This window comes from Taeniopygia guttata, chromosome 23 (genome assembly GCF_048771995.1).
Source record: "Taeniopygia guttata chromosome 23, bTaeGut7.mat, whole genome shotgun sequence".
NCBI classification, from domain to species: Eukaryota; Metazoa; Chordata; class Aves; order Passeriformes; family Estrildidae; genus Taeniopygia; species Taeniopygia guttata.
In genome coordinates this window covers 2,228,899-2,242,700 of record NC_133048.1, presented here as the reverse complement: position 1 = coordinate 2,242,700, position 13,802 = coordinate 2,228,899, and the positions used below count along the sequence as shown (strand labels likewise).

The 13,802-nt window shown below is 66.5% G+C and overlaps 1 protein-coding gene across 8 annotated transcripts in view; it reads left to right on the top strand.

Moving 5' to 3' along the window:
* The window catches only part of ADGRB2 (adhesion G protein-coupled receptor B2), a 33,367-nt gene extending 23,389 nt beyond the window's left edge, over positions 1 to 9,978 (top strand). For 7 of the 8 annotated variants that reach the window (XM_072917923.1, XM_072917922.1, XM_041720723.2 and 4 more), the window contains 17 exons: positions 265 to 308; positions 1,931 to 2,057; positions 2,519 to 2,622; positions 3,494 to 3,596; positions 3,801 to 3,951; positions 4,125 to 4,194; positions 4,309 to 4,375; positions 5,114 to 5,199; positions 5,683 to 5,781; positions 6,469 to 6,640; positions 6,766 to 6,861; positions 7,002 to 7,041; positions 7,174 to 7,832; positions 8,098 to 8,133; positions 8,958 to 9,062; positions 9,200 to 9,253; positions 9,356 to 9,978. In XM_072917923.1, the coding sequence (XP_072774024.1) occupies positions 265 to 308; positions 1,931 to 2,057; positions 2,519 to 2,622; positions 3,494 to 3,596; positions 3,801 to 3,951; positions 4,125 to 4,194; positions 4,309 to 4,375; positions 5,114 to 5,199; positions 5,683 to 5,781; positions 6,469 to 6,640; positions 6,766 to 6,861; positions 7,002 to 7,041; positions 7,174 to 7,832; positions 8,098 to 8,133; positions 8,958 to 9,062; positions 9,200 to 9,253; positions 9,356 to 9,550 (2,208 nt within the window). In that variant the 3' untranslated portion in view covers positions 9,551 to 9,978. The remainder of the gene's footprint in view (positions 1 to 264; positions 309 to 1,930; positions 2,058 to 2,518; positions 2,623 to 3,493; positions 3,597 to 3,800; positions 3,952 to 4,124; positions 4,195 to 4,308; positions 4,376 to 5,113; positions 5,200 to 5,682; positions 5,782 to 6,468; positions 6,641 to 6,765; positions 6,862 to 7,001; positions 7,042 to 7,173; positions 7,833 to 8,097; positions 8,134 to 8,957; positions 9,063 to 9,199; positions 9,254 to 9,355) is intronic. The other variant, XM_072917921.1, reaches the window with a different exon arrangement.
* The last annotated feature ends 3,824 nt before the right edge of the window (positions 9,979 to 13,802 follow it).

The following is a 13,802-nucleotide window of genomic DNA, read 5'->3' as shown; positions in this document are numbered from 1 at the left end:
TTTGTGTCCCTCATCATCACTGAGTGTCATTGGGAGTGTCCCTTGTCCCCCATTGTCATGGTGGCTGTCCCCTCCCGTGTCATCCTCACCACCGTGAGTGTCCCCTTCCCCTCCCACGCCATCCGTGTGCCACCCTGCTGTCCCTGTGCCCACGGTGGGGACGTGCCAGCCCTGGGACAGCCGGGGAATGTCCCCAAGGGCCACATGGCCCCGCGGGGTGGGGACAGGGCTGGGGGCAGCTCTAACCTGTCCCCGTGTCCGCAGGGCACGTCCCACCCGCAGTGTGTCACCTGGGACTACTCGAGGACGTGAGTGAGGGGCATGGGGACACGGGGACACTCTGGGGACATTCTGGGGACACTCTGGGGACAGGGAGGGGCTGGCAGTGCCAGGGCAGGGCTGGGAGGGAGGGGAGCAGGGACGGGGAGCAGGGATGGTGACAGGGACAGGGAGCAGGGATGGGGACAAGGACAGGGACAGGGGACAGGGACAGGGGACAGCGAGGGGGGAACAGGGACGGGGACAGGGAATAGGGATTGGAGCAGGGACAGGGGACAGGAACAGGGATGGGGACAGGGACGAGGAACAGGGATGGGGACAGGGTTTGGGGCAGGGAACAGGGAACAGGAACAGGGATGGGGACAGAGATTGGGGCAGGGAACAGGGATGGGGACAGGGAATAGGGATGGGGACAGGGATGGGAGCACTGGGATGGGAGCAGGGATTGGAGCAGAGATGGGAACAGGGATGGGAACAGGGAAAGGGGAAGGGGATGGGAGAGCTGAGATGGGAACAGGGACGGGAACAGGGACGAGGACAGGGATGGAAATAGGGATGGGAACAGGGAAAGGGGAACAGGATAGGAGCACTGACATAGGAACAGGGATGGGGACAGGGATAGGGACAGGGATGGAAACAGGGATGGGAACAGGGAAAGGGGAACAGGATGGGAGCACTGATATGGGAACAGGGATGGGGACAGGGATGGGGACAGGGATGGAAATAGGGATGGGAACAGGGACGAGGAGCTAGGCCCATCCCTTCCCGCACCCCAGCCCCACTGGCCTGGGTGAATTGAGCTCCCACGGGATCGATGTGGCCGTGCCAGGCTGCCAGATGTGATTTGTTCGAGCTGGCAGGAACGAGGGAAAGTAGGGCAGGAAGGGGGGTGGGCAGTGCTGCGGGCTGGCACTGCCAGCCCCTGCCCAGGTAGCCACGGGAGTGCCACAGCTCGGGGTCCCTGGTTCTGCCTCATCCTCTGGAGCGCTGGGGAGGCGTTGGCTGTGATGGGCATGGCAGGTCCCAGCCCGGCCCCAGGGACAGTCCCCAGCTGTTCCACAGACCCAGTTCCCGGTTTTCCTGACCTGCTGGGAGCTGTGGATGCTGTTCCTGGGCATGGCAGTGCCACCCCCCTCTCTGCCCCTCACTGGGGGGGTTCCATGGCAGGAGGGTCCCCAAGAGGGTGGGTCCCCATAAAAAGAGGGGTCCCCATGGTGCAGAGATCCTTCTAACAGGAGAGTCCCCATGGCAGAAGGGTCCCCAAGTGCAGGAGGGGTCCCAAAGGCAGAGGGGTCCCCATAACGGAGGATCCCCATGGTAGGAGAGGTCCCCATGGAGAGAGGGAATCATCACCCCCCTGGGAGGGGACACGGGTGCCAGGGGGCTCTTGGGGCTGTTCCTGGCACTGCCCTGCCCCTCTCTGTGATGTTTCTTCCCCTCCAAATCTCCTAAACCCGAAGCCTTTCCACTGGGTCATCCCGGGACGGGGATGACTTCACCCCCTCCCCGAGCTCAGGGGGGTCCCCTGGCAGTGCCCCCTGGCAGTGCCCTTCTTAGCAAGGCCAGGAAGGGGTTAACTAACTCCGGAGGGGCTGCGCGTGGTGTTGGATCATTTCAAATTGCTCTCCCTCGCTCTCTTCCCATTAATCAGGGATGCTGGCTTGGGAAACTGGGACACGGAGAGCTGCCAAACCCTGGAGACCCTCCCGGCGCACACCAAGTGCCAGTGCCGCCAGCTCGCCACCTTCGCCGTGCTCGCCCAGCTGCCCAGAGACCTGGTAGGGGACAGGCTGGGGACAGCCAGCAGCCTCTGGGGACACGGCGTGTGCCTGCGGGGTGACCCCCGGCTGGGGTGGGGGCGGTCCCGAGGGAGGGCGGGATGGGCACGGAGCGTTTCCTACTAGGACGAGGTGGGCACTGGAGGGTGGGGGTGTCCCCAGCAGGCAGGGGAAGGGTCCCAGCACCCCCAGCACCCCCCAGCACCCCCCAGCACCCCCCAGCACCCCCCAGCAGGGTGGGTTTGTGCAGGCAGGAGCTGCCGTGGTCCCCAGAGGGGAGGGGGCGCCCCATTGCTATTCCACCCACGTCCCCTGTTGGCATGGAGCCCCCTTGGGCCGTGCCACCACTGTCACCCACCCCTTCGGGCACCCGGGGGTCCCCAGTGAGGGGGTTGAGGGGGCTGGCAGGGAGCAGTGGGGAGGGGGCTGGGCTCAGCCTGTCCCCCCCCGGTGTCCCCCAGGCCATGGACCCCTCGGGGACGCCGTCGGTGCCGCTGATGATCGGCTGTGCCGTGTCCTGCATGGCCCTGCTGACCCTGCTGGTGATCTACGCGGCCTTCTGGAGGTGACAAGGGGCACACGGGCACCTGGGGGACACCTGGGGGCACCTGGGGGGCACCCAGGGTGTGTGAGGAGGAGGGTGACAAGAGGGGACACGGCACCAGGGAAGGCTGAACATCCATGGGAGTAATGGGAGAGGAGAACCGGGGTGGGAGAATCTGCCTGGGACAAGGGACAGGGACAGGGACAAGGGACAGGGACGGGGACAGGGACAGGGATGGGGACAGGGACAAGGGACAAGGGACAAGGGACAAGGGACAAGGGACAAGGGACAAGGGACAAGGATGGTGACAGGGACAGGGATGGGGACAGGGACAAGGGAAAAGGGACAGGGACAAGGGACAGGGATGGGGACAAAGGACAGGGATGGGGACAAGGACAGGGATGGGGACAGGGAGCAGGGACAGGGAGCAGGGACAAGGGACAGGGATGGGGACAAGGACGGGGACAGGAGGACAGGGACAGGGACAGGGACAAGGGACAGGGATGGGGACAAGGGACAGGGATGGGGACAAGGGACAGGGATGGGGACAAGGACAGGGACAGGAGGACAGGGACAGGGACAGGGACAGGGATGGGGACAAGGACAGGGACAGGAGGTCAGGGACAGGGATGGGGATGGGGATGGGGACAAGGGACAGGGACAAGGACAAGGATGGGGACAAGGACAGGGATGGGGACAAGGACAGGGATGGGGATGGGGACAAGAAATAGGGACAAAGGACAAGGGACAAGGCACAAGGGACAGGGACAAGGGACAGGGATGGGGACAGGGACAAGGGACAGGGATGGGGACAGGGACAGGGATGGGGACAGGGACAAGGGACAGGGACAAGGGACAGGGACAGGCTGGCCCCACGCCGCTCCTGCCGCAGGTTCATCAAGTCGGAGCGCTCCATCATCCTGCTCAACTTCTGCGTCTCCATCCTGGCTTCCAACATCCTCATCCTCGTGGGCCAGTCCCAGATGCTCAGCAAGGTGGGTGCCACCACCCTGCCACCACCCTGTCACCCTCGCTGGTGGCGTCCCAGGCCACTCGCCTGGTGCCCTGCTGGCTCCCGGCCGATTGGATTTGGATTAACTCGATCCCGGGATTAACTCCACTGGGGAGTGGGGGTTTAACCCCCGCCGTGCCAGCGCGTGGCTGTGTCCCCCTGATGTCGCCGTGTCCCCACCCCTCAGGGCGTGTGCACCATGACCGCCGCCTTCCTCCACTTCTTCTTCCTCTCGTCCTTCTGCTGGGTGCTGACCGAGGCGTGGCAGTCCTACCTGGCGGTGATCGGCCGGATCCGGACCCGCCTGGTCAGGAAACGCTTCCTGTGCTTGGGATGGGGTAAGAGCCCGGCCTGGCTGCCCAGCAGGGAAACTGAGGCACGGCGGAGGACAGCAGCCCCGGGTGTCCCCGCTGTGACATCCTCGGGCCGTGGGGAGCGGTCAGAGGAGCTCCATCGCTGTCCCCACCCCTGGGGCTCCTCCAGCTCCTCCAGCCCCCTGTCCCCTCTCCAGGCTTGCCAGCCCTCGTGGTCGCCGTCTCCGTCGGCTTCACACGGACCAAAGGCTACGGGACAGCGAGCTAGTACGTGGGGACAGGGGACAGGGGACAGGGGACAGGGGACAGGGGACACGGGGAGGGGCTGGTGCGAGCAGGGCACGGCCACGGGGCTGTCCCCTGACCCGCGGTCCCCCGCAGCTGCTGGCTCTCGCTGGAGGGTGGTTTGCTCTACGCCTTCGTGGGACCCGCTGCTGTCATCGTGCTGGTGAGCTGCCCCCCAAAACCCTGCGCCCCCCAAAACCCACCCGAGGGGGGCGGGAGCCGCAGGCAGGGTGCTCCGTGCCAACCTTGAACCCCCCAAAAACCCACCCGGGGGGTGCCCCAGCCGCGGGCAGGGGTTCAGTGCCAGCCCTGAGCCCCCCAAAACCCACCCGGGGGGAGCTGGGAGCCGTGGGCAGGGGGCTCTGTGCCAGCCCTGAGCCCCCCAAAACCTACCTCGGGGTTGCCCCAGCCGTGGGCAGGGGGCTCGGTGCCAACCTTGAACCCCCAAAAAACCCACCCGGGGGGTGCCCCAGCCGCGGGCAGGGGGCTCCGTGCCAGCCCTGAGCCCCCCAAAACCCACCCGGGGGGAGCTGGGAGCCGTGGGCAGGGGGCTCCGTGCCAGCCCTGAGCCCCCCAAAACCCACTCGGGGGGTGCCCCAGCCGCGGGCAGGGGGCTCGGTGCCAGCCCTGAGCCCCCCAAAAACCCACCCGGGGGGTGCCCCAGCCGCAGGCAGGGGGCTCGGTGCCAGCCCTGAGCCCCCCAAAACCCACCCGGGGGGTGCCCCAACCGCGGGCAGGGGGCTCGGTGCCAGCCCTGAGCCCCCCAAAAACCCACACGGGGGAGCTGGGAGCCGTGGGCAGGGGGCTCGGTGCCAGCCCTGAGCCCCCCAAAACCCACCCGGGGGGTGCCCCAGCCGCGGGCAGGGGGCTCGGTGCCAGCCCTGAGCCCACCCTCCCGCAGGTGAACATGCTGGTGGGCATCATCGTCTTCAACAAGCTGATGTCCCGCGAGGGCATTTCAGATAAGTCCAAAAAGCAGCGAGCTGGGTAAGTGCCCTGCGCCCCTCGGGTGAGAGGGGGGGTCCCCGGGGCTGCCCCCCGACCCCCTCACCCACCCTGCCGGGGGGGCTGGGCCTGGGGGTACCCCGGCAGCGGGCTCAGGGTGGGGCGGCGGGGGTGAGAGGGGCAGAATTTGGGGGGCACCCACCCGCGCTCCTTCCCTCGGGGAAGAAGGGGGGTCCGCAGGCCGCAGCCCCCCCTCCGTGCCGCCCCCTCCCCTGCCGCTTGGCCACCCCCCTCGCCATTAACAGCTGCCGCCCTCGACTAACCCGGCGCTTTCTCTTTCTCTTTCTCTCTCTTTCTCCTCTCCTCCCATTCGCTTCTTGCCTGTGTCCGTCCCTCCATCCCTCCGTCCATCCGTCCATCCATCCCCCCCGCCCTCCTGCCTTGCTCCCGTGCCTGCACCCCCTCCCCTCACCCCGCGTGGCCCGGTCCTGGCCGTGGGGCGCCGGGGGGGCTCTGGGCTGGTAGCTCCAAGCCCCCCCCGTGCGGCAGCCTGCTGCTGAAATGCACCAAGTGCGGCGTGGTGTCCAGCGCGGCCATGACCTCCGCCACCGCCAGCAGTGCCATGTTAGTGCCAGCCCCGTGCCCCCCGCCCCGAGCACAGCGCGGGATGTTGGGGGGGCTCTGGGCATCTCCCCGAAGGGCTTGGGGGGCGGCTTGGGGGTCCCCGAGGGGAAGGAAGGATGGAAGGAAGGAAGGGTGATGCTCTGTGCTCGGGGCGGGGTGTCCCATCACGTCTGCATGGCATGGCTTCCCCATGGCAGGTCACCTCATCGCTGGGGTTTGGGGGGGCTCTTCTGGCCTAAGGGTGAGGGGTACAAGCTCGGGGGGTGTCCCCGGGACCCTCTTCCGGAGGCTGCTGAAGTCCTCGCTCACGGGGGTTTAGTCACAGCAGAGGCAGCCCCAAAATTCGCTGCTAAAAAAAAAATTAAAAAAAAATATATAATCGCCTCTCCGCTGTTCTGGTGGCCGTGGGAGGGTGGCGGTGGCCCCGCGTCCCCCCCAGCACCCTGTGGCTGTGAGGGGACAGGGACACACCTGGGGGGAGGCTGCTGGAGGCCACAGGTCCCCTCAGCCCTCCTTGGGGACACCGAGGAAGAGGGGACAGCTGGGTGGCACAGCCCCGGCCATGCTTTGGGGCGCGGGGCGAGGCTCGGGGGGCTGCTGTGGGGGAGGGAGGCAGTGCTCGGGGGGGGCTGTCCCGGGGCAATCCCACCCCGCGGGCTCACCCCGGCCCCTCTCTCCCTGCGCCAGGGCATCGCTGTGGAGCTCCTGCGTGGTCCTGCCTCTGCTGGCGCTGACCTGGATGTCGGCCGTGCTCGCCATGACCGACCGGCGCTCCATCCTCTTCCAGGTCCTCTTCGCCGTCTTCAACTCCGTCCAGGGCTTCGTCATCATCACCGTGCACGGCTTCCTGCGCCGAGAGGTGGGCTGGCACCGGAGGGGTACCGGGGGCCAGCCCGGGCCGCGGGGCCGTGACCGGTTCTGTCCCAGGAGGGGTACCGGGGGCCATCCCGGGCCGCGGGGCCGTGACCGCCTCTGTCCCCGCAGGTCCAGGACGTGGTCAAGTGTCAGATGGGGGGGTGCAGGAGCGAGGAGAATGAAAACTCGCCCGACTCCTGCAAGAACGGGCAGGTGCAGATCCTGGTGAGTGGGGTCCCCCAGCCTGCAGACCCCACCGCTGCCCCCCGTGCCGGCCGTGCTGCTTCATTTCCCCGTCTCTCTCTCTCTCCCTCTCTCTCTCTCCTCTCTCTCTCGCTCTCTCCCTTCTTTCTGGATTTTTATAGACAGATTTTGAAAAGGACGTTGACCTGGCGTGTCAGACAGGTGAGCTCCCCTCTGTTGTCACCTTGCCACACCTGGGAGGGACAGGCAGCACGAGCCAGGGGGTCTCTCCCGTGTCCCCCCACCCTCCGTGGGACCCTCGGGGCCGGCTCTGACCCCGCTCCCCGCCCGCAGTGCTGTTCAAAGAGGTGAACACCTGCAACCCCGCCACCATCACCGGCACCTTGTCCCGCATCTCCCTGGACGGGGACGAAGACCCCAAGCTCAACACCACCTCGGAGGGCGGCCTGGGCTTCTCCAGCCTGCCCGGGAACATCCCCCCCGCCAGCATCCTGGTGCAGGTGCCCAAGATGACACCCAACGTGGTGGCGGGGCTGACCGAGCTGGGCGAGCCGCCGGCGCAGCAGCTCGGCCTGGAGGCGCCGGGTCCCGTTTACCTGTGCACCGAGAGCAGCCTGAGACCCCTGGAATACGGCTGGATCCGGGCCCCGGAGCCGCCCCGCGAGAGCGACTACATGATGCTGCCCCGCCGCACCGGCAGCCTCAAGCCTTTCCCCCGGGACGAGGCCACGCTCGGAGCCGGCGCGGAGGAGACGGTGCCCGGCGGGACGGGGCGCCCGGCGGCAGAAGGGGACGCGTATCCCGGTTTTGTGGCGGTGGATCGCGTCAACGTGAACCTCAACCAGCCCTACGCGACGGTGAAGGCGCCCTACGGCCTCCAGTTCAAGCAGCACCCCACGGTGAGGCAGATCCTGGCCTCGGAGCTGTCGGAGCGCAGCCGCACCATGCCCCGCACCGTGCCCGGCTCTGCCATGAAAGTGGGGTCGTTGGAGGTGAGCGGGGCGCTGGTGCCCGCGGGCACAAGCGTGGGGAGGGGTGTGTGTGCCCAGGACGCGAGTGCACGCGTGGGTTTGCATGAATTCCCCCCTGGCCATCCCACCCTCGGCGGGATGAGCTCCGTGTCCCCAGCCGGGCGTGGATTGGGGGTGGCATGAGCCCCCAAACCCCCAAACCCTTTTCCCCCTCGTCCCGGCCCTGCAAAGACCTTTCCCTTTTCTTCTCCATCTCCTCCCCTGCTCCTGCCTGCTCCCCCGCCAGAGGAAGAGGTTGCGGTACTCTGACCTGGACTTCGAGGTAAGTGCCGCCATGGAGGTGTCACCGGTGCCATCCTGGGGACCGATCCGGTTTGTCCCCAATCCTTTCGCCTGCCGGCAGCCCCTGAGCTCTGAGGGGTTTAACGCCGGCAGCAGCGAGCGCTGGTCTGCGCCGAAACAGCGGAGTGGGCACGGAGTGGGCTCTGCTGCTTCTGCGGGGTGCAGGGATGGGGACAGGGATGGGGACAGCGCCCAGGGACAGGGGACAGTGCTGAGGGACAGGGGACAGCACTGAGGGGCAGGGGACAGCGCCAGGGGACAGGGGACAGTGCTGAGGGACAGGGGACAGCGCCGAGGGACAGGGGACAGCACCAGGGGACTGGGGACAGCACTGAGGGACAGGGGACAGCGCCGAAGGACAGGGGACAGTGCTGAGGGACAGGGGACAGCGCCGAGGGACAGGGGACAGTGCCGAGGGACAGGGGACAGTGCTGAGGGATAGGGGACAGCGCCGAGGGACAGCGGGCAGCACCAGGGGACTGGGGACAGTGCTGAGGGGCAGGGGACAGTGCTGAGGGACAGGGGACAGTTCCAAGGGACAGGGGACAGTGCTGAGGGGCAGGGGACAGCACTGAGGGGCAGGGGACAGCACTGAGGGGCAGGGGACAGCGCCGAGGGTCAGGGGACAGCGCCAGGGGACAGGGGACAGTGCTGAGGGACAGAGGACAGTGCCGAGGGGCAGGGGACAGCGCTGAGGGACAGAGGACAGCACTGAGGGACAGAGGACAGCACTGAGGGACAGGGGACAGTGCCAAGGGACAGCGGGCAGCGCCGATGGCCACAGGCTGTGCTCTGCCCCCGCAGAAGGTGATGCACACACGGAAACGCCACTCCGAGCTCTACCACGAGCTCAACCAGAAATTCCACACGCTGGACCGGTACCGCGCTCCGTCCACCGGCTCCTCCAAGGTGAGGTCCTGGAGGCCCCGTCCTGCCCTGCTGTGCACCCTGCGAGCCTTTACCTCCTCCTGCATGGACTGGCACCCCGGGGAGACGGAGGGCACCCAGGGGTGCTGCCGGGGCTGAGCGCTGGGGTTTTTCTGCAGCGAGAAAAGCGGTGGAGCGTCTCGTCGGGCGGCGGGGACAAGAGCACGGCCAACGTAAGTCCTGAACCCGCCATGGGGGTTGTGCCATCCCATCCAGGAGAGGGCAGGAGGTGGCTGTGGGGCAGAGCCAGGCCACAGCTGCCCCTCACCGTGCAGGAGGTGACCAGCCCCGAGGAGCAGAGGCCGAAGGCTCCGGCCGCGCCGCCCAAACCATGGAGCACGTTCAAGGCGATGACATTGGGCTCGCTGCCCAGCGCCCAGCGGGACCGGCTGGAGCTGTGCCGGGCAGACTGGGACAGCCCCTGCGGCGGCCTGGACGCGGCCGACGGCGATTTCCAGACGGAGGTGTGAGCCCCGGTGGCCGCGCTGGGTTTGCTCCGTGCTTGGGGGGCAGCCAGGGTGGGGGTCCCTGCCTGGTCGGAGCCGTTTTCCGCCTCCCGTTCATCCTCTCGCGGTTCCTCCTCCTGCCACCCCCGGGACGCGGGTGTGGAGGGGACCCGCGGCCTTCCCCCACCCCCCAAAACGCTCACCCACGCTCACGCCTGCACCCCCACCCCGGGGCAGGTCGAGGCCCTCAGACCTTCGTTCTTTTCTACCGGGATGTTTCTTCACGCCGTGCACCGTGTGCACGCGAGCGGCCGCCCCCCGGGATCCCCCCACCCCCCAAAGCCCGGGACCCCCGCGGCCGCCCCCTCCCACCCAGCCCTCCCCACTGTCCCCACCCCACGGGGCAGGTGCTGTCGTTGTTGGAAATAAAATTCACTCTCTGTGGTGCCGTGGGGCCGCGGCCGCCGCCTCGTGCTTCTCCCGGGGGTGGCTGTCACCCGGTGTCACCCGGTGTCACACGGTGTCACCCCCGCTGTGCCCCAAAATTCCACCCCCCTCACCGAGCAAGGCTGATCCTGCAAATGAGCATCTGATCACGGGAACCGGGAGTAGTAATTAACGAGTGATTAATCAGTGAGTGAATCGGGAGCCTCGGAGGTCGGCACCACGCGGAGCATCCCGAGCAGGACCAGCAGCTCTGGTGGGGATGGCCAGAGCAGGAGCTGGGGCAGGACATCTCTGCTCAGGACATCTCTGCTGGTGGCTCTCAGCACGGCTGGGATGAGATTTTGATCCACGGTGGCATCGCAGTGCTGAAATCCTCCCGCTGTGAGCGCCGTGGCAGGGCCCTGGTGGGAGCAGATCCCGGTCACGGCTGTTCCTTCCCTCTGGAAAAGGCTCCTGAGCTTCCTGAGGGCTTCCCTTGGACAGGACAGGCCTGGAGAGAGCAAAGGGCGCTGTCCAGTTTGGGTTGGTGGGCGCTGCCCAGTTCGGACCGTGGGGCAGGACAGGGCTGCTCCCAGCCCCAGTGCTGGGACACTGGGACGGGACGTGACCCTTGGAGTGGGGGAGCCTCTCCCCAGCCCCCCCAGGGGATGGAAACACCAATTTCATAACCCAGTTCATCCCAGTGGTGCCCAGTTCAGGTTTGGCGCGCTGGAAAAAGCCATTTGGGTTCCAACGTGGTGATGGGAGTGAAGAGGAGGGGGTGGAAGAAGCCAAATTATTCCGCTGCCACCTCCTAAGGGTGCCCAGGGAGGGGACTGCCACCAGCACAAGGATTTTGGCTGCCCACGCCAGGGGTCAGGACCGTGGGTGACCCGTCCTGGCACAGCCGGGGGCTGCCAGGGGGCTCGGGTCAGGGTCACCATCCCCTCCCTGGGGTGTCCCCCCGCTGCTCCCTAATCCTGCTGGAAATTCTGCTGGAAATTCTGCTGGAAATTCTGCTGGAAATTCTACAGCCGCGTCTCCAGCTCTGCTTTCTGGGAGCTGCCACGCACTGGGATCCCCCCCCGCTCCCTCCCCCTGCTTTGGGGGGACCCGGGACCTGCTCCAGCTCCCCTCCTCTCCTTCCCAGCCAAACACAGAGCGGCGAGAAGCAGCGCCAGGGTTTCCTGGGGCATCTGTTGGCAATTAACAGCTTTTATTACTCATGGAGACGCCAGATGGGGCGAGGGAACGGAGCCCGGGCGAGAGGCGCAGTGTAAGGGGACAAGGGACAGCCCCCAGCCCTGTGGGGTGGCTCAGAGCAGATCCCAGAGCTCCTGAACCTTTTCCATCCGCAGCTCCCATGGGAGCCAGGCTGTGTCCCACCCCAAAATGTGCCAAAAATGTGCGGTTTGGGGGGGAGGAAGTGATGGAGAAGCCGCTCTGAGGCTGCGCGGGGGGACGGGAACTCCGCGGAGCTTCTCCTCCCTCCGCTCCTCCGGGCGAGAAAACTTCACCAAAAAGAGGCAAAAATGCAAAAATGCTGTTCTAGCACCGCGGGTAGAAACGGCCCGAGGATGCTGGAAAGAATTCCTGCCGGATCTTTCCTTCCCGGCTGGAATTAGGCGGGGAGGGGGGGTGGAATTGTGCCTGGCTTGGTGCAGAAATTCATGCTGAGCAGCTGAAATCCTCACCGCAGGAATTCCCTCCTGCGCCTCGTCCAGACCTCTGAGCCAGCGTGGGCCGAGCGGCGTCACCCCAAACCCTCATTCCCTGGATTTGGGGACACTTTTTTTGGGGGGATGAGGGGGTGAGAAGTGGGGAGCCCCAGGGTAACACAACCACCGCGGTGACGCTTCGGGCTCGGAGGTAAAAATTCTCTCCCAGCCCCAAAAAATTGTCGGGCTCTGCTCAGGGTTTTTTTTTTGGCAAGCGGCGCGGCAGTTTCTTGGAAGAGCAGCGCGCCTCTGCTTTTTCCATGCGGGGATTCTGGCAGGGGGGATCGGGATCCGACTTTCCATCCCCCCGCTGGGCACCGCTCCAAGGCACAGCTCTGGGGAGCCGCGATCCGCCTTTTTTATCCCCCTGGAAATGCCGAGCCCGCGCTTGGAGAAGCGACGGGAGGCAGGAGCTGCGCGGAGAGGGGGTACCCACACCCCTGGGGGTGTCGCGGTGGCTTTGTGACACTGATTTGGGGACAAAGAAACCAGGGGAGCACCCTGGGAAGTGAGGGAAACTGAGGGTTTTGGGGGGTTCAGGGTTGGCACGGAGCCCCCTGCCCGCTGCTGCCAGTCCCCCACACCCCGGGTGGGTTTTTGGGTGGTTCAGGGCTGGCACGGAGCCCCCTGCCCGCGGCTGGGGCACCCCCCGGGTGGGTTTTTGGGGGCTTTAGGGCTGGCACGGAGCCCCCTGCCCGCGGCTGCCAGCTCCCCCCACCCCGGGTGGGTTTTTGGGGGGTTTAGGGCTGTCTCGGAGCCTCCTGCCCGCAGCTGGGGCACCCCCCGGGTGGATTTTTGGGGGGTTCAAGGTTGGCACGGAGCCCCCTGCCCACGGCTGGGGCACCCCCCCGGGTGGGTTTTTGGGGGGCAGCTCACCAGCAGCGGGAAGGGTGCCACAGCGTTTTGCAGATAAATTGAGGATCCCGGGAGCTGCAGAGGGTGACATGAGGCTGCTCCTCATCCCTGCTCTGTTCTGGGGTTGGGATGGGGTTTGGGGACACTTTTGGGGCCGTGCCCCCCACCCCCAGGACATACAAACCCATTTCACCCAGTTTGTGGCCCCAAAAACAAAGAGCAGCTCGAGGTGAACATTCATCCTAAACGCGAGAACGAGAAGTTTTCGCTGTGCTTTCGTTCCCACTTGCTTTAATTACCCTTAATTACCGCAGCAGGCACCTCGCGGGAGCATTGTCACCACGTCGCCGGGCCTGGCGGGCAAGAGGCTGGCGGAGCCGAGCCACGACAGCTTATTTACAGCGTCAGCATAATCAGCAGTTGTTAATTAGCGAGTTTATTGAGATCCATGCGTCCCTCGCGCGTCTCTAAAGCTGCAGCCCGAATAGATCCATCACAATTTGGGAGAAAACGCGGCTGAGCCATCCCCGGGTGTCCTGTGCCACCCTAGCACAGTGGCACAGCCACGGCGATGCCAGCGGATGCTTGGCACCCTCCAGACCCAAACTGGCATGAACTGGGCTCGTTCCCTGCCCGGTTTTGGGGGGTCCGGGCGGCCTGGCACGCACGGGCACGGGAGGATGGGGCAGAGCGGGGCAGCCAGGCCCCGGGGCAGCATTCCAGGCTGGCACGGCGGGATGGGCGCGGATCCCTGCAGGGCTTGGCACAGCTCTGGGCAATCGGCGGTGCCAGCGGCGGGGATGGTGGCAGCGATCTGACCCCGCGCCCTGAGCCAGGCTGTCCCCAAGCCACCCCAAGGCGCAGGGAGGGGACAGCAGCTCGGTGTCACACAGCGGGCTGGCTGTCCCCGCGCCTCGGAGCTGCTGCTGGGGCCGTGCCAGTGCGGGAGCATCCTTGAGGGACATCCTCCTGCCGTGGGGACATCGTGCCCAGCGATGCCAGCACCGATGCCAGCACTGGCTGGAAGAGGGTGGCTTGGGGACAGGGGTGGCAGACAGGGAATGGGATACACCCAACCCATCCCAGCATTGGGGTTCCCCTCTTCTGGGCCGGGGGGGACGGAGCGGAGGCGCTGCCGGGAGAGGCGCCCGAGGAGGAGGAGGAGGAGGAGGAGGAGGAGGAGGAGGAGGAGGAGGAGGAGGAGGAGGAGGAGGGCGGGATGCGAAGGCGGACGGCGGTCGGGGCCCACCCGGGTTGGGGGGGTGGTGCGGAGGGCG